This window comes from Photinus pyralis, unplaced genomic scaffold (assembly GCF_008802855.1).
Source record: "Photinus pyralis isolate 1611_PpyrPB1 unplaced genomic scaffold, Ppyr1.3 Ppyr1.4_unclustered_Scaffold616, whole genome shotgun sequence".
Classification (NCBI taxonomy): Eukaryota; Metazoa; Arthropoda; class Insecta; order Coleoptera; family Lampyridae; genus Photinus; species Photinus pyralis.
In genome coordinates this window covers 15,118-34,505 of record NW_022171907.1, presented here as the reverse complement: position 1 = coordinate 34,505, position 19,388 = coordinate 15,118, and the positions used below count along the sequence as shown (strand labels likewise).

At 38.7% G+C, this 19,388-nt stretch overlaps 3 protein-coding genes across 3 annotated transcripts; 1 reads left to right on the top strand and 2 right to left on the bottom strand.

Annotated features, from left to right (window-relative positions):
* Positions 1 to 2,854: 2,854 nt before the first annotated feature.
* Positions 2,855 to 4,407, top strand: LOC116182607. Its single transcript, XM_031503151.1, has 3 exons — positions 2,855 to 3,613; positions 3,667 to 4,307; positions 4,375 to 4,407. The coding sequence occupies exons 1-3, from the start codon at positions 3,499 to 3,501 to the stop codon at positions 4,405 to 4,407; spliced, it is 789 nt and encodes a 262-aa protein (XP_031359011.1). The 5' UTR covers positions 2,855 to 3,498.
* Positions 4,408 to 6,881: 2,474 nt separating this feature from the next.
* Positions 6,882 to 8,084, bottom strand: LOC116182606. Its single transcript, XM_031503150.1, has one exon. It carries the CDS (start codon positions 8,082 to 8,084, stop codon positions 6,882 to 6,884), a length of 1,203 nt encoding a protein of 400 aa, XP_031359010.1.
* A 5,549-nt stretch (positions 8,085 to 13,633) lies between these two features.
* Positions 13,634 to 17,425, bottom strand: LOC116182604. Its single transcript, XM_031503148.1, has one exon. It carries the CDS (start codon positions 17,423 to 17,425, stop codon positions 13,634 to 13,636), a length of 3,792 nt encoding a protein of 1,263 aa, XP_031359008.1.
* Positions 17,426 to 19,388: the final 1,963 nt, after the last annotated feature.

Sequence of the window (19,388 nt, the reverse complement as noted above, 5' to 3'; positions counted from 1 at the left end):
TTAAGAGTGCGACAACGATTGCCTAAAGGGGAATATTGGACATATGCGTGTGACTTTTGTTAAGTGCAGTTATTTACTATACTGATCTACATACTTAATTTGAGTGCCTCTGCTTGCATTTATATTGTGTACATGCAATTAGACTCACCGTTCGTAACAAAAGGGTACTGGCGGACGTTTCCTTAGAGATGTTATGCATATGAATACGAGCGTTATCTGTACTAATTATTGAAGGTACCTTCTTGTCTTAACTGTTAGAGTATGTTGATTATTAAGTAGACTTAGGGGTCTTGAATGCTACACATGTTTGAATGTAGATATCTGTGTGCAGTTATATACTGCTAACCCTATCGTCATTAATTGAGACAGGCTGGTGACTCGGCCAACGTTGGAAGGTTTCCTATATCGCAGATGGTACGCCGCGCACACCCTGGTCTGGTGTTATGTTAAGTTTTCTCTCACAGAGTTACGTTTTCGGCGTAAGTACTCCGGGGTAATTTAAGAGTGCGTGCGTGCCCTCTGATTGGTGTAAGTGTACGTATCCAGGATTATTGGGAGCAGGACGATCAGTAGACGATTCTCGGGGGTGGGTTATCGCACGGGAAGATGCGTGGTCTTGCACCTTCATATACATACGGTGTGTCTGTATGGATGCTTTGGGATCTGCATGAGGGTTACGTATTCCGGGTCCCCGGAGGCCCGCTCACCATAATGGGAGTTACGTTTTTAGCGTGAGTGCTTCCAGGGCAAAATGGGCCGACTGGTGAAATAAAGACTCCTGCAGAACATCGTTTAGTTCAACGCATGGGGGTAGTAATTGCACAGGGTGCCATAGGGGGAACTGGACGTGAGAACATCCTCCGTTCTTCTTAACCCAGCTACTAAGTGTAGCACATTTGACTGTTGCTGAGTCGCTATGTAGCTGAATCGAAGATATGTGCTCTTTGTGTTTCTTGTAATTACAGAGATCCAGACCGAGAGTAGCTATAGAGACCAGGTAGGTACTGTTAGAGAGTTTTGTGATCCTGATGTTTGGGGTGAGTGATATTAATGGTTATTATTGCTTGATTGATTGATTATATCGCTGTGCCCGTCATGTATGAAGGAATTGACCGATGTTAAGTAGAAATATTGGCGTAGATGTATATAAAAGATGTCACCTTTCTGTAAGCAGTCTCTGCCTTCGAAAATATAGGCTGGTGTCTCACACAAATTAAGGTAGGTACCTTTCGTTCGTTTTAGTAAATTTCTTTCTTATTTTGCAACTAGTTTACGAGAGCACTCAAAGGGATGGTTTGATTGACATGTTAACGACAAAAGTACAAAAAAATATTGACAGAAAGCAACCTCACCACTCTATGCAGTTTAAACATTAACTCTTTCAAATGCAAAAATGAGCTTTTAAAGCTTTAACGTCAAACGCACACACTTGTGAAACTCCCTTTAGTGAACCCAAAGACAAAGAATTTTCCAAGCAACTTAAAGTAGCGAGTATGTTTAACTGAACGAAAATAATTAGACATAAACGTATGATTACGGCATCAACTGCAAGTGGCAAGGATCAAAGGCAGATAATACATAACTAAAGCAAAATGTCTTAAACAGAACTATTGCAATTCCTTTTTAGTGAATTTTCCATGCGTGAACAAATTGTTTGATGATGTTTCCTTTTAATCAAAATAAAATTAGTTTATAAACCTGTAAAGATGAATCAAACGAATACGTGGTTTTCCGTTTCGTAGCGTGATAGGATTTTCTGTAATACTTTAACCTGTAATGCCGTTTTTCGCTGTATATGTGCATACAACCAGCGATAGATGGCGCATATGTCATAAAACCTACAAGGAACAAAGGATTCCCCGTTCCGTTAAATAAAATCCATGACGGAGATTTATGTATGAGTGTATAAACATATGAAAGGTGTAAATTAGGGAAAGAGTTTATGGACAAACGCAGTAGCACACGTTGTATGTACTTAGAGGATGTAAGTGTGATCACGTCATTTAAAATTAATAAACGAAGATTGAAGGGGAAAGGTTCAATACATTAATCTTCATGAAACATTGTCATAATTTCCCTTGGAATAATAAAGACATTCATTTATCAAGTATAATTGTATAAATTATTAATAACACGTCAAAAGCTGCAAATTATTTCCGTACTATCAGTTATAAATCATTTTACATTTACAAACCATGTCGAAATCGCTTAATTGATAATTTCCTTTGTTTAATGTCTGCTCTTGTATAGAGATCCATTAGTTCTTTTCATAAACGAATAAAAATTTCCTCCTGTTGTAGTAAATAAATAACGCGACAAAAGTAGATGAGCAATGTACGTACGGGACCAGGAAGTGACGTCACACCAATCAGAATCGAGTATTTCGGTCACGTGGTCACGTGTGAGCCAATCAGAATGCAGTATCGGCCATTTTGTCTACGTCACATTTTGGCTGTTTTGCGTCCGGGGGGATCTAGACCAGGAAACGCGTCACACCAATCAGAATCGAGTATTTCGGTCGGCCATTTTGTCTACGTCACATTTTGGGTTGGATCAGGAAACGCGTCACACCAATCAGAATGCAGTATCGGCCATTTTGTCTACGTCATATCTAGTTTTCCCGCGTTTATTTCTAGACCAGGAAACGCGTCATAGCTTGTGAAATATTTGTCTGAAAAAAAGTCTGCGTTGAGGATTTGAACCGTCGATACGTGAATTACGAATCTGCCGCCTTAACCATCTGAGCTAGGCGAGGCTTTGAGATATGAACGTTTAGCAGTTCAAGTATTGTTAGAATGAGGGGGAGCGCGATTGCAGGGGCGTAGAGGGTGGCGTTAGATACTCACATATGAGCTGCAGCTAACCCTACCTGCTATAGGTATAGAGTAACAGCGTGCGAAATTTAGTTGTTATTATAATTAGAATGGGAAGCTGCAATCTCGCGATAGTGTTTATTTATAGCAGCTATGATAAGACGCTTAAAGGTGTAATAACCATTTTATTTTAATTAATATAATAAATATCTACATATACAAAATGCTAGAAATTATGAAGCTACAAAGTTTTTTGTGTGCGCTCCGCCATAATACAATCTCTACAATAAATCATTAACGGCGCTGGACCATCGATGTGGGTGCGCTGCCATGGTTGATTCCAGTGTTTTGTACATCGTATTCGATTCCGCAGCTCACAATCTCTTTGAAATACGGTTGGAATCTTGATCCATATTTTCAATAAGTCATTTACACTTAAACTTAACAATTCGCTCTTCGTCTCAATATAATTAGACTCCTTTTGAGCCTCTCGCCTAGCGATGTTGTAAAGTATTCGATCCATTATCGTTCGATATGAGGACCGAAATGAACATTAGCATCCCCGTTTTATACCTACACCTTTAAGATACACTGCGCATGATGGATTTCTTCAAATCCCCTCCAAAAGTACTTTTAAGAGCAGGTATAAGAGTAATAAGAAAGTAAAAAATCGATTTATATCGAGATGAGTGCACAAATACAGCAACAATCGCAAGATTCGTGGGGTAGCGAAGATGATGCAAAGTCATCGCTTTCGCTGGATAAATTATCGGTGAATGAATCCTCGAAAGAGGAGCAAGGTATGCATTGAATAACGCCGATTATTGTGGAAGCAAAAGATGTATGTTTATAGGAAAGGAAACCTTAATATCTTCGTGGTCGTTATTCTTAGACGGAGGCATTATTCTCGAAGTTGGCGTTACACTGGACGAGTACTTTTTCGATTCCATCGTGCAAATATCATGTCCTCCGCATTATGATGACCAGTATTTACAATTTGAGCGTTGCGAATGGAAAGAAATATTCAATTTTAAAACTGAACACTTAATTAAACATATGGTGCAGTGTACGCCTAAAAGAAGGAGCAAGCATGAAATTTTTACCGAGTCCAAAATAATAATACTTGAAGCGGAAGAAGAAGAAGACGGCGGATGTATTCGAATAAGCGAATCAGATAAATCTATAATATTTTCCAAGCAAGCAATCGATATGATATTTATCGCTTCCGAAGTAATTACTCAAAAATTGGATGTCGCCAACCACTATGCGATGTATTGTCTTTATGATGACTTTACGCGTGAGGTGGCAAAAATTCTACATACCGAAGGTGTTACTAGCGAAGAGAGCATTTTATCGAAAGGGAAATTGATATGCCAAAATCTCAAATTGTTAACATCGCTAAGCAGTTGGAAGGAAAAGTATGATAATTTGCAAGACTTGACTCTTCTAACAGAAATTGTAAACATTCACCCTCGAAAATTTATAAATACGGTTGTTAGTAAAATTAGCATGTTAAAATAAATAATTTTTTAACATAAAAATGCTTTTTATTTATTCATAGGTATGGATACACATCAACTTATTATCCACCTAATGCCGCATATACAATTCAATATGTTTATCAAACTTTAAAAGTTTAGCTAATGCATTATATAATTGCTCCAATACGCCTTTATTAGCACAATGAATATTGAATAAGGATAGATCAATGTCACCTGATTGAATTACACGACCTGTATATTCACTATATTTATGAAATTTATTTCCGGTGATAAAGTATAGGTATCCATCCATGTATTTGAATATAGAAGTTATCTTAGCCGGAATATCCGGAAAGGTTTCCGCATATATTAAGCGATTTTTAGGCCGATGACTACAATCATCCAAATCTAGCAGTTCATTTGCACCATGATAAATAAGCGTGCGTCCGGTATAGGTGTTAACTGCAGCATTCACTTTATGGCTGTTGGGAATTGTGAAGCGGCTATAAGGTTGAGGCCATCCTGGTAGCAGTTGCAGACTAGGGAATTGCACTATGTATATGCGACCGCCACTAAAGAAGACAACATCACCGTTAGGCTTTTGATATACCGCTTCCAAACGTTTAAAAGATGCCGGAAGAAACGTTAACCACTCAAGCAGATTCTTGGCAGGTTCCACTTTGCTGCTGTTTAACGCCGATATCCAAACCCAATGTTCATAAAACATATAAAGTCGTTTGTTTAGAATCAAAAAGTGTTCGATTTGAATGGTACACAGGTCAGGTGGTTTAATGGTCTTGCGAGTAGTAGTCTTGGGAGTAGGTGTAGTTGTCTTAATACGCGTTGAAAGATGATAAGTTTTATTCTCTGGTGAAGGGGTACCAGCAGTATCACTAGGATATAGTGCTCGGATTCCAGCTATATCATCCTCATGTAGCGTGATCATATTTGAATTGTAATAAGGAAACATGAGTGCATTTTCATCGCTCGAATGGTGTAATCCGAGAGTATGACCTATTTCGTGTAAGACAACTTGGAAATAACTAGAATAACCGGGGGGAGGTGCATTTGCATCTGCTACATGCCAGCGTTCTTCCCAATCTATATGCATTTCAACAACATTCTGATCTCTGGAGGGAAAGTATGCATGGGCTAATACATTGCCCAATCCATCAAACTCGAATGCACATTGCGGATATGGTGGTGAAGCGAACTCATGCTTTCGGGTATGAAATGATATTAATATGTCTGGGTTCCTTGAGCTATATTTGAATTTCAAATTTGTGTGGTTCGCCCAAACTTGAAATGCTTTATCCGTCATCTGTAAAATGTGCAGGTCATGCATATTGGAAATATAGTAAATCAAAGTCTGTTTTGTCCATTTATACCGATGAGTCATATACGCTGCTGGGTCATCAATATTTCCGCATCTAGGTCGAGACATGAGTTGTAATGTTTCGGCATTTAATCTGCCATCACTAGGTAGTTTATAGAGTTCTTGAAATTTCTTTAAAGCGTTAACGGTGATATTTGTACGATTATCTTGAGTTGATTCACCTTCACCAGGCTCCTTTATATATCCATATTTGGTGAGATGACTATATGCCATATCGATTTCACGCTCACTGATTGTATCGCTGCCGTCGTCAACATTATCAGCAGCAGCAGCAGCAGCATTAGCACTAATACAGAAAAACCAGCTCAGTACGACAACTGCAGCTTGCATGATTGTAAAATCTATACTGATTCAAAATTTTCTTTTGGAGGACTAATAAGGATGTGGTAGTGCGGGAATATATTGAAATGAATTAAAAATTAGGTTATAAATACTTAATCCTCTCTCAACGACATAATGGTGCAGACTGTAATCGATGTACAAGGCTTTAAAACATCAAGAAACGTATTTATACCAAAAGAACTGGCGATTTATAATGGCAAGCAGGTTGCTCATTTTATGTTCAGGCCTCCATTTCCGTGGAATAGCTTATCTACCGATTTACAACGGCAAGCTACCTGGCTAATTCATAACCATCACGGAATTAAATGGGAGCATGGTCATACGCCATCCTACATGTTTCCAATTATACTTCGCCAGTTAATATCATCATCAGACCAAGTATACGTTAAAGGAAAAGAAAAAGCCGATTTCATTCGAAAAACTCTATCGCAAAATGTCACCGAGGTGGAAGAAGAACCAGCTCTACCTAAATTAGAAGCATGTTGCTACTATCATGTGCGCTCACTTTGTTGTTGCGCATTATCTAACGTTTATTATATTTATAATACGCATGTAATTCAGTAATTTTTTTTAAATAAAACAACCAAAATCAATCAATCATTTTTTTACTTTATTGCAATTGATACATCTTAATACGATTACATAATATGGGCTCCAAAACAGCTGCAATGCGTTCTATTTTACATTTGAAGCGGTACCTATCTAATGCGACAGTTTCCCACGGACCCTTTCTTGCTTCTCTGTGAGCATAGGACCACACTCGCAAGATATAAATTTTATTTTTTGATTCGTCAAAACTGACACTCTTCATTTATATAAAGTTTAATTACACTTTTACGTGAACTATAATTAAGTTTTGCGTACGATGCCGGTGAACGGTTCATACTCGATTAATGCATCATGTAAAATAACGCAGTAAGCGATAGTTTCATTTGCAAATGCAGATGATGCTTCAACTTCCAGCTTCAAATCGATCACCACGTTATGGACGCTCTCGTTTTGACGGGTGCAATTGATAATGAAGATAGGCTGCTTTTCGAACTCTTTGTAGCTAAGAAGGGAGCTCTCCTGCGACGAGTCGTAATATTGATTACGAAAGTTTAAATATTCTTCGTAAGCATCCACATACTTGTTATCGGTAAAAACCAGATTTTGCTGCTCATACGGATATCTTCGGTTGTTAATGTTTGCTTTTATATTGGAAATGCTTAAATGGTTAAACTCGCTCGCATCTGCTTCTTTGTTATTTCGCTTCCTAGTTTGGAACGCAATCAGTAGCCATTGAGGCCGTTGAAAACCGGTGCTGCTTTTTACCGACCAAACCAATGATCTGGTGCTGGGTAAGGTTGGGTATACGTAAAGGTCGCGCGCATGAAACGCCACTTGTATCGGCGAATTCTTGTTAATCCTCCCGTAGATCGATAACTTCATAGCATCGTTAGGAATTATGTACGGAACTTTCCATGTTACCTTCGTAAGATTAATCTTAACTTCAGTCTCGCCTTTATAGCAATCACTATCGTCCTTGGAACGAATTAATATCAGTTCTTGACGGATGTTGACTAGAGGCTTCCTGTATCCTTCGGCAAACCCGAGTACATGCTTTAGAGGTATGGAAGCGCAGAAAGCCGTCTTCGTGCTATTTAGTATCTGAGGAGACCCGGAAGGGCTCCAACCTGCATGCGATAAGCATCTGCTTTGATCTGATGTGTATGAGCAAAACCCCTTGATGGTGCTGTTTATTCCGGGTAATCGAACAGTTTCTATCACCTGATCACCCAAAATAAACCTAATTTCGTCGAAGAGAAAGAGCGGCGCGTTGTTGGTGAAATCGTAAGCTTTATTTGCGGTAGTCGGATTCAGCGTTCCTTCTAAATATATAACGCTATCGTAGGTGGCCGTGATGAGATCCGCTTTCTGTATGACGAGATTAATCTCATCGGAGTTACCATAAGCGTTTGTCGTATAAGGATGGTATGTTCTGCGATCGCATTCCACGATCATGTCTTCATACTTTACGCCCGTGAATAGGTTTTTTAATGCTTCTTCCATCTTTTCTTAGTACTGTATAGCCGAGATATTGCAAAAACTGTACGTCGTCTTCGGTTAATGCACCGTGAGCAATTGTTGCGTCGATGGCCGACGATGGATGACTAAATGAAGAACCTTGCTTACAGAAAATTTTAAGTCCCATATTTTTTCAGCTCCAATCGAATAGTCACTCTTTCTTCGCCGAAATCTACTAAATGACCGTCTTGATCGACTAACCTCAAGGTTATGTTATCTATTTGATGCGCGAGTACCGGTAAATATATAATCGTAGCCGGCTCCTTGATTAACTTATAGCCCGGCTCAACGTGTACGTCAAATTCAAAGATTGTATGAGATAGCGCACTGTTTCTGTATGCTCCACCCGTTAGATTACACTCGACGTGTATATTAGTAGCGTTGATTATTTGCACGTCCAGATCAGATTCATGGGTTCTACCTCCTTTATACAATTTAGGAGAGAAACCGAGCATGCGACCGATGGAGTTCGATTTCCTAAAGTCAATATCATGTATGGTTTTCATTTCGCATTTTAGCGTATTATTATTAGGTCTCAACATAAAGTCCATCGAATTGGTTGGTTCGTTTATATGATGCTGTAGAATCCTGTTGATCTCTTCAATTTCATACGCGCCACTCGGAATGGTAATCTCTTTGAAGATGCTATCGGCCGCTGCATAGTAAAATTTGTTGTTTCCCTCAAATATATTGCGTATAGAATTACAGCCGTAAAAGCCAACCAACCCTAATCCATATTGATAATTGCGGTCTAGTTCGATCGGTGGAAAATATGAGGTGCTGAGGACGTTGCCGGCACCTGTTAAGGTGAACGTTTGAGACATGACTGATGAAGTAAACAAACTCTAGGTTCAATTATTATTTATTATACAGAAAATTTAAACATAAATGTCCACATATCAGCGTATTATAATTTTGCTCCCTAGTATAATTGTATATGATGTTGCATCCGGATAAATATTTAACTATTTCTATTGGTGGCGTCAAGTCGCCGAAGCTATCATAGTAAACTGCCTTCATGCCGCGTTTCTTGAAAGCAACCCAATGCGTACCTCTTCCTTTAGCATCATCCAGGTTTACGATAGCGCACTCGTTTAAATGGGGTTTTCGCGGTAATTTATCACGCATAAACACTCCTCTGAAGAAGGGTACGTCTTTCGCATACTTTACAAGATCCGAGTCCGTTAATGCTTTTCGCGGCAAATTTAAAAGTTTTTTGCCGGATATGGTTTTAAATATAAGGCGTATCCAGTCTTACGCGGTTGAAGATACAGCGAACTGCCTTGTTTACCCAACGAGGCGGCCTCCATTGCCATGTTATGCCGTTTATTTTCCTCCAGCTGCTTCTTCGCGGCCGACGCATCGTTAATTGCTTTAGCTATACCGCTAGCTCCACCGGCCATTGCGCCCGCAGCTGAAAGACCGGCAAAGAGCGGTACTAGGAACGGAAGAAAACCTCCGACTTTAGGTATTGGTATCACTCGCGGCACTCTCACTCTTTGCTTACCGCCTGCAGCTTTAACCGCTTTCTTGGCGGCCAACAAACTTATTTTGATAAGTTTATTCAAGTTTGCCGATGATGATAGGCCTTTTATTGAATTTCGAATTGGCGTTAAAACTCCGCCTCTAAACGAACAAGTCTTCTTCTTTTTCCCGCGCTTTGCGATACGTCGTGTTACTCCCATGCCAAGCTTCCTTTTGGCCTTCATTGCTCCAGCTACGGCTAATGCTGCTGCTTTCTCTCCAAAACTAGCGTCCTTTGCCTTTACACGATCCCAAGCTCGAATTTGAAGTTCTTTATCGGCCCGATGACGATTCTCAACGTCTTTGAATTGATTGTATGCGATGTCGTGTTGCTTGCATGCAGCGTCCAACTGATTTATTCCTTGATCACCCCGAGCTAGACGCTGCTGTAGTTTGGTTCCCGGTCCGCAGTATTGATATCCGGGGATATGAAGTTCCACCGGCAATTTGTTTATCAAGCTGTTTATAAACCCCTTTCCTACTCGGCGATCGGCCATGAACTGATCAGTATAACTCAAACTATCGAGTAATAATGAAGTTTATGAAGCAACCTCAGCAATTGCATGTTGAGGATCATGATTTGTATACTGAATCGGAAGTGTCGGGGAAACACGGCTCATTATTTCCGGCTTCAATTAGAGCGGTCATCTGTGGACCATCGGGATCCGGAAAAACGAATGCGATGATAAGTTTATTAGAAGCAGCGAATGGTCTGAAGTTTGAAAATGTATATGTATACTCCAAGTCGTTAGAGCAGCCGAAGTATAAATATCTGGAACAAGTACTTAAACCCATTAAAGGCATTAAGTATAATGCTTATAGTGATAAGGATGACGTAATAACTCTAGAGGAGATTAGCAAAAATTCGATAATGATATTTGACGATGTTGCGTGTCTAAATCAAGATATAATTAGGGATTATTTCTGCAGAGGACGACATTCTGGTGTGGACTCGTTCTATCTTTGTCAGACATATTCCAAAATACCTAAGCAGCTAATACGCGATAATGTAAACGTTATTGTCCTATTTAAGCAAGACTATATAAATTTGAAACATGTATATGATGAGCATGTTGGTAGCGACATGACCTTTGAGCAGTTTAAATTAATGGGCTCAAAGTGTTGGATGCATAAGCACGATTTCATGTGTATTGTAAAGGACTTTGATTATGGCCGATATCGACGAGGTTTTGATTGTTATATCGCACTTGGACAACTTTGAACTACTGTTGAACAGCATCATTGAACCGGTGTGGACAGCTTTGAACCAATTTTGGACCGCCTCTGAACCGCTTATGAAACGCTTTCGAACTGCTTTGAACCGGTTTTGGACAGCTTTGAACCGATGTTGGACCGCTATGAACCGCCTTTGGACCGCCTCTGAACCGCTTATGAACCGCTTTCGAGCTGTTTTGAACCGGTTTTGGACAGCTTTGAACCGATGTTGGACCGCTATTGAACAGCTTTTGATTGCTACGAACCGTTTTTGCACCGATATGAACCGCCTTTGGACTGCTATTAGAAGCACTTTTCATCGATAATCAGTTTAGTTGATTGTATGCGGGCCGTTAAGATGAACGCGCAAGATCAGGCAATTAAAAGAAAATTAACTAAAACCCGTAGCGAAATAAAACGCAAGCTTGCGGCTCTTAAAAGAGGCGAAACCGAAACATTGCGATTAGTGGAAGAGACTTATAAGCCTATAGTTGACCCATTGAAGACGCTAGCTAAGCAGGAGTTGAAAAAACAAGCGTTAACGCCAAAAGTTGAAAATAAAATTGAATATGAATCAACTCCAATGCAAGAACAATTTGCAACGCCTAGACGCACCGAAAATACTGCAGTTCGTAAACGAATTAGTTTTCCGCCCGATATTAGCGAAATAGCGCTTGACGAAGAAGAAAACGATGAAGCGGAGGAAACTACTAGATCGATTAGCAACTTATCACAGCTACATGATGATCAGCAATTTTTAGACCAGTATCATCATTTACCTCGCCATTATATCGACCGGATGATTAAGGATGCAACGGGAGAGGTCGATCACGTTCACGGACTTCGATACGATTCCGAATTCAAAGAGTGGGCTATAGGAGATTCTATAGTGCAGTTTGAAGGGCCCGATATAAACATAAAAAATACACTTTATACCGGCACTCCTGGGCTATATGAATTGCTCGTGCTTAAAAAGCCGCATAATTACTCCTTCAAGGATAGTCAATCGTATAAAGATATTTTATTAGCTACTAACGCATACAAAAGGAACTACGATCCTAGACAACAAATCATGGGTACTAAGTCGCATAAATACGTTAATATCGTGAAGCCGCTACTATCGGAACATTTTGGAGCAGGTGTGAAGGAGGTTAATAATAAACAGAAGGAGTACGTGTACTGGAATACTCCCCACGAACTAGTCGAGCGTCTCAGACTGTTACACGCATCGCAAGCAGCCGGTCATACCGGACACAACAACGAGATTTTAAGCATTGAAGAGGAGCTCCGAGAAGAAGGTATAATTGCTTAGTCCGAAAATGAGCGTTGACAAATTCGGAAGACATTCGTCCTCAAGATTATATAACGAACAGAATACCTTGCAATTTACCGCTGCTAATGATTATGATATGCAAAACAAGAGAATATGTAATGTTGCCGATCCTGCTAAGGGTAGCGATGTTGCTACAAAACAATATGTGGATAATAGTACTCGGAACGCCGCAAGCCAACAATATGATATGCGTGGTAATCGGCTAACCCATCTAGCTGATCCGGTGAACGATGGCGATGCCGTAACAAATGGATACCTACACATGTTTGTAAAATCGTTTAAGTCAATCACCGATGGTCATATGAATGTCATGCATGAAATGTAGCGCAACTTGGATGAAATTCGCGAAAAACTAGGGATGAGGCCGGTGACGGACTTTGCCGAATTGACTATGCGTGAATCGCCATTTATCGGTAGTGATTTGGAAGATGACGAAGCTCGGCGTCGTCGAGGAATTGCACAGATCGGCGAGGAAAAATTTTCCCCGAAAAAGAACGATAATTAAGCATCGTGATGACCTGTGGCAAGCTGATTTGGCCGAATTCACGCGATATTCTAAAGATAATCGAGGTTATAAATATATATTAACCGTAATTGATTGCTACTCCAAATACCTATGGACGCGACCCCTAAAATCGAAGAATGCTAGTGAAGTGAGCAAAAACATGACCGCTATTATGTGCGAAGGAAGAGTGCCAGTCAATTTACAAACCGATCAAGGAAAAGAATTCTATAATAAGGATTTTGAAAAGTTAATGCTGAAACATGCCATCAATCATTACTCTACGTATAGCGTAAAGAAAGCGACCATAGTTGAAAGAGTGATAAAAACTTTAAAAAATGCATTATATAAGCGGTTCAGTCTTCGCGGAAGATATAAATGGATTGATGTGCTAGCGGAAGTGACTTTAGGCTATAATAATACGAGACATTCGACTATTAAGATGAAGCCTAAAGATGTAGCTGCAAAGACATACTTACCAATGTTCCATAATATAAAGATAATGGGACCAGCTAAATTCAAAATTGGTGACGTTGTACGAATATCCAAGTATAAATCGGTGTTTTCAAAAGGCTACACTCCGAACTTTTCTACCGAATTATTCAAGGTGGTTAAAGTAAAAGTTGGCAATCCCGTTACGTACTTATTGGAGGATTCATTTGGTAAACCAATAATGGGGCAATTCTACGCGGAAGAAATGCAGAAAACTGCTCATCCGGATATATTTCTTGTTGAGAAAGTGTTACGTCGTAAAGGAGACCAGCTCTACGTTCGATGGCTTGGCATGGATAAATCACATGACTCGTGGATTAAAAAATCAGATTTAGTATAATCTTTATTAGATTTATTATGCAAATGTATTTTACAAATATATTGATAAACAGCCATGCTATAACTGCATATAACTGTACAATTTTTTTTATACTTATATTAATAAATACAATGTTATGAATAGACTACTTATTCTAATTCCATTTGAATGGGAATGTTAAAATGTCCCCAAGGCAGCGTATCGATCTGATTAGGTAGTGTATATCTCTTATCATCGTTATTGTATAAAGCAATTTTAGTTTGCTCTACGCTATACACTTTATGGTTTTTTGAAATTATGCTGCTTTGGGAAACGATTTTAACGTCCTGGTTCTTTAAACACTTTAAATAATCATTAAAAGTTATTCTATTCTTTACAATATTAGTCTTTACACCTTTCAATTTCTTAACATCACAATCCCTAGTCCTAAAGCTATACATTTTTGATGCCAAGGCCACCCACTCGGTTATCACTTTACCGCTCATTTCATCTTTCATTAAACCGATCACCTTAGCATTACATCTGGGGATGTTAAATTCATTGTTTTCAACAAAATCAGACGTGTCAAATCGCTCGATATTGTTTCGAATCAGATCATACACGTCATCACACATTAACTCATATACGAGGCTATCGGTATCCATGTACAAGAGTTTCATGCAATCATCATCAAATTGCCGCTGCATAAAATTATAGTGAAAATCATACATTAAGGTTTTAGAAATATCGAGAATAGCCATTCCCACATAGAGTGGTTTATTCATCATAATTTCCACCTTAGATAGCTCGATAGCCATCAATTCTTCATCAAAAATTTCCCTACTGCAAAAATTAGGCTGGGAAAGGTAATAATTGGCTCCATATCTGCCATTCCAACGAGTAACGAGTTTTATATTTCGATGGTTTCTCACGTTCTCCATCGTCTTTCCGAAATTAGCATTGTTTAGCAATTTATATAAATTTTTTTCAAACGGATTACTAGCTCGTGCTCGCAACCTTGTATTCAAATCTATATACGGTTTAAGCCAACGAGACTGGTTGAAGCTTATCGCGCGATGGATTTTTTCAAGCACAAGTCCTGCTTGCAGACACTGTTTTAAATTACGATAGTGAATCACGTATTTGGATTTAGATGTTAAGGTTGCGAGCAGTTTCACATGTTTACCACCAGGAGGTTTACTATGTTCAACGCAAAATGGTATGTACTTATGTCGATTATGCAAATGCTGCGGATATGTTAAATCTACCTCTAATATTAGACCTTCATTTGCGTCATCAGGTAGTTTCATTAAGGTTTCGGTTGTTAATGATTTTATTTTTGATTCGCTAAGCCATTTAAAATTATTTTGGGGTAGACATTGGCTTTGAGCCCAACCATACAAATTCACCATATCCGTGTAAAGGATGTGAGATGAAGGTTTCCTCGCATCATAATTTTCCATATATTTATTGTTTGCTTTACTATATTTCGTACAACACTGCGTTATCCCACCTCTTATACCCTTTTCCATGAATAGTATCATATCTATATCAGACAAAAGGTCTAATTTCACTTTTGTATAGTAAAGCATGCATTGCCATGTATACCCCGGAGCAGTAAAAAAGAATGCAGGTTCTAGCTTATGCGTTGTAATGCATTTTTCGCGAAAATTCGTAAATACATCGCTTAGCAAAAGCACATCCGTTATCAAATAAAGATCGCTGTATTGACCTAAATTTTGAATGTTGAATTTCCGCCAAACGTTTTGCGCATGCATGTATTCTGATTCAGGAATGTCCGTTTGAGATAACTTGCTATAAAATTTCTCTTTTGCTGGAAGTGATGTTTCTTCGAATTTCGCCCACTCATTCATATATTCATATGGATAAACGCCTTTTCTGATAAGCAACTTTAATTGCTCCTCGCTTAAATGGTTTAACGTGCTGCGTAAAATTTTAAAATCGTCAAATTTCAAATATGAAGATAACTTGTCTAATGATTCGTTCATAAAACGATATGAATCTACAAATCTGAATTGTATGTCCGTGTCTTTCATATATTTGGTAAACGATATGTAACGTTCTTTATTTTTAGGAAGTAGCGTAACTCTGCCTGGAATAGCTTGAGCGATATTTTTTATAATAAAATGGCTATCATATCCGCTGAAATTATGAAAGAATATTGGAATCATGTGGGGGGCCTTATATTGAAGATTACACTTCTGGTGGGCCGCCCCCCTCCAATTTCCGGTCCCGAAGTGAGAGTGATCCCTGACCTTGACCTCCCCCTCCAATATTGGGCTTTCGCAAATATGACAATGAGTAGCTGCATTATATGCCAGCATTTCTATATCGGTTAAGGGTTTCATTGGCATTGGAGTATCAAAATATTGTTGTAAGTTGCCTGCAATTTTGACTAATTCGCTTGTAAACCAATTAATACAGTCCTCACCTCTCTTTATTTGAAGTTTTGATAAAGAATTGTCAAATGTACAATGAAGATAATATGCAATGCTGCACACATTATGCTCTTTATATTTAACCGTGTTGCGCGTCTCATCTTCCTGATATTCTTGAACTAAACATTCCAAGTCGCAATACATGATGAAAGGAGCGGTCTGTTTAAATTGATAGTCTTTAAAATTAACCGTCGTGCCGGGCTTTGGTGTATTTAATCTACATTTATTCATCTGCTTACAATCTATTTCATGTTTGCTCAATTTGGTTTCAGAATTAAAATAGTGGAGGCACCTATCACATATGAATAGTTTTTTGTGATTCTTCGTTAATTGTGAATGCGCCAATCTGGATAAATCTTTTATCCAGCAAAAGTGAAATTTTACAGCCACATCACTGCGATGATCATCAACGATACGATCAACGTTACCTTCGATTTCGTAATCGTCTTGTATCATTAGCAAATTTACATGACGTTCTTTTTTATCAGAGGTTAAATACAAAGGAGCCGTGATGTAATTCGAAACAGATTTTCGGATGAGACCATAAATGTTAAGAGATAAGTTGGGATTTTGTTTCTCAAATTTAGGAATTTGTTCAAGGGTCATTGGAAAAGTGATGTTTTCGAAATTTAAGATTTGAGCATAATAGGGATATGAGGAAACACGATCGGAATGTTTTGACAAGGGGAAAAGCGCTGAAGATAGGGCCCATCCGAAACAAGCCTCATCGTTGTTTTTAACGTTGATGACCGCCTGCTTCGACTTGATTTCATTAGGCAACTCGATGTAGGATGACGCTCTTATTAGAGTCGCACTATTGGCATTCACACTTAACGAAATAATCTTAGATAAGGCCCAACCACTTTCCTGTTCTTCAAAATCAAGCAGACGCCGCATTAAATAATCTACGACGTTACAATTAAACAGTTGCTTTAAGTTTTGTTCTTCTAAATTACAACTTAAAATAGTAAAATTTTTGGTTAAGAAAGTAAATTCTCTAGATACTAAATCTTGGTCGTTGTTTGGGACAGGTTTAACAAATTCGGCACAAAACTCAAAATTTAATTTTAGCGGATGGTTGTATTGACTAAATATATCCTTGATTTTCTTTGAAAATATTTGAAAACAATCATGGAAAAATGTGCCTAGCGTTTTATGTCCTAAATTGATAATAATGCCGGTGCTCACCCTCGACTTGAAGGCTGTAGTCAAATCCCTCCACTCTACATTTTTCTTTTCTTCCTCAAGCGATGTGCCGGTTATAGGTTTACCCATTTCACTGATCAGCAACTTGTAGCGCTCCATTTTACCAGCTACCGCCGCAAGATGTCGTTTATCTCCAATCGATATTGCACCTCCTAACGCAAGTTTGATATGCTTGATATTAATGTTGATAATATTGATAAACTTTAGAATTTTGTCTGCATCACTCGGATTATAGTGTTTGTAAAAATGCTCAACCATTTGGAGCGATGCGTTGATATTTTCAATAATCGAGGACATTTTCAAATATATATCGTTACACCACCCGTATGCACTTAGACATGCGACTGAACGCCGATCGCCACTCAAGCTACTTTTATACCTAAACACTCGTCAACGTCATTAACGTTTTTAGCGGGAAATAAATAACAACATATATCACATTAAACTTTATTTTCAAAAATATATTATTTTATTTCTACTAATTTCAATGCATTATTGGTAGATAGTCCATTCATCACCACTCCCAGCTTTACTTTATTTAATCGATCGACCATTTCATCGTCCATTTCTCGCACCATGCGCTGAGGAAGGAAAATAGAAATATTATCGACAATTTCGCACACTATTCCACGTCCATAGGAACTGATTATCGCCTTCATTCGTTCGATTTCATAAATTTTGCCTACTTCCATATCTCCACGTTTAATGATAGTTCTTTCCACTGCATTTCCGCTACTGTTAATTTTCAGCAAATCAGCATTCATTGTTGTGATGTTCGATGTATGTATGTCAATCTGTATATGCATAAACATACGCATACTCACTCTTATATATTAAACATCCCTCCTAGAAACATCCTAATTGGTAGGAAGTGTAAATGGCGGGAACAGGAAGCAGCATCCGGTCACGTCAACAGGAAGCAGCATCCGGTAAATTCTAATCAGCAGGAAACGTAAATGGCGGGAACAGGAAGCAGCATCCGGTCATCGGCAGGAAGCAGCATCCGGTAAATTCTAATCAGCAGGAAACAGCGTCCGGTCGTTAACAGGAAACTAACATCCGTTCATGTTAACAGGAAGCAGCATCCGGTAAATTCTAATCAGCAGGAAACAGCGTCCGGTCACGTCAACAGGAAACTAACATCCGCTGTTGTAAACAGGATATCCTAATCAGCAGGATATGCTAATCAGTAGGAAAGTAGGTATATATACCGTTTAAGGAAACTATGCTGAAGTTACAATTATAATGGAGAACATCAATGATGTTATATTCGATGATGAGTTATTTGAAGTACTACAGGCCGATATCGCAAGAAGCCAGCAAGATAGGATACAGCAGCGAAGACGGGAGGAACGAGAGCGTTTTGTACAAACCTTAAAAAAAAAATGCGCAAAGTGACCTAGTAATTGAATTGGAAAATATAAAAGTGAAATAGAAGAGGATGATGAAGCTTTTAATAATTTGTTACAAAAATATAATCAATTTGCATAATAAATATATTAATTTTTTTTTATTATTTATGCCTGAAACTCTTCAAACTATTGCATCCGATGTAGCATACTCCACTAGGAATATAATATCATTGATGTACTCCATTATAATTGTAACTTCAACACATCTAGCATTACATTTTGTATAATATTATGTAGGTATTTATTACATGCATTAAAATAAAATGGTTATTACACCTTTAAAAGTCTTATCATATCTGCTATAAATAAACACTATTGCGAGATTGCAACTTCCCATCCTAATTATAAGCTCAATTGACTAAAGCGGCAGATTCGTAATTCACGTATCGATGGTTCAAATCCTCGACGCCGCCTATGACGCGTTTCCTGGTCCAGAAATAAACGCGGGAAACCTAGATATGACGTAAACAAAATGGCCGATACTGCATTCTGATTGGTGTGACGCCGTAAACAAAATGGCCGATACTGCATTCTGATTGGTGTGACGCCGTAAACAAAATGGCCGATACTGCATTCTGATTGGTGTGACGCGTTTCCTGATCCAACCCAAAATGTGACGTAGACAAAATGGCCGACCGAAATACTCGATTCTGATTGGTGTGACGCGTTTCCTGGTCTAGATCCCCCCGGACGCAAAACAGCCAAAATGTGACGTAGACAAAATGGCCGATACTGCATTCTGATTGGCTCACACGTGACCACGTGACCGAAATACTCGATTCTGATTGGTGTGACGTCACTTCCTGGTCCCGTACGTACATTGCTCATCTCTTTTAGTGATCAGACCT

Coding starts and splice junctions, on each gene's coding strand:
- LOC116182607 (XM_031503151.1), top strand. CDS start 3,499: ATGAGTGCACAAATACAGCAACAATCGCAAGATTCGTGGGGTAGCGAA. Junction 3,614..3,666: donor ATCCTCGAAAGAGGAGCAAG/GTATGCATTGAA, acceptor GTATGTTTATAG/GAAAGGAAACCTTAATATCT. Junction 4,308..4,374: donor GAAAATTTATAAATACGGTT/GTTAGTAAAATT, acceptor ATTTATTCATAG/GTATGGATACACATCAACTT.
- LOC116182606 (XM_031503150.1), bottom strand. CDS start 8,084: ATGGAAGAAGCATTAAAAAACCTATTCACGGGCGTAAAGTATGAAGAC.
- LOC116182604 (XM_031503148.1), bottom strand. CDS start 17,425: ATGTCCTCGATTATTGAAAATATCAACGCATCGCTCCAAATGGTTGAG.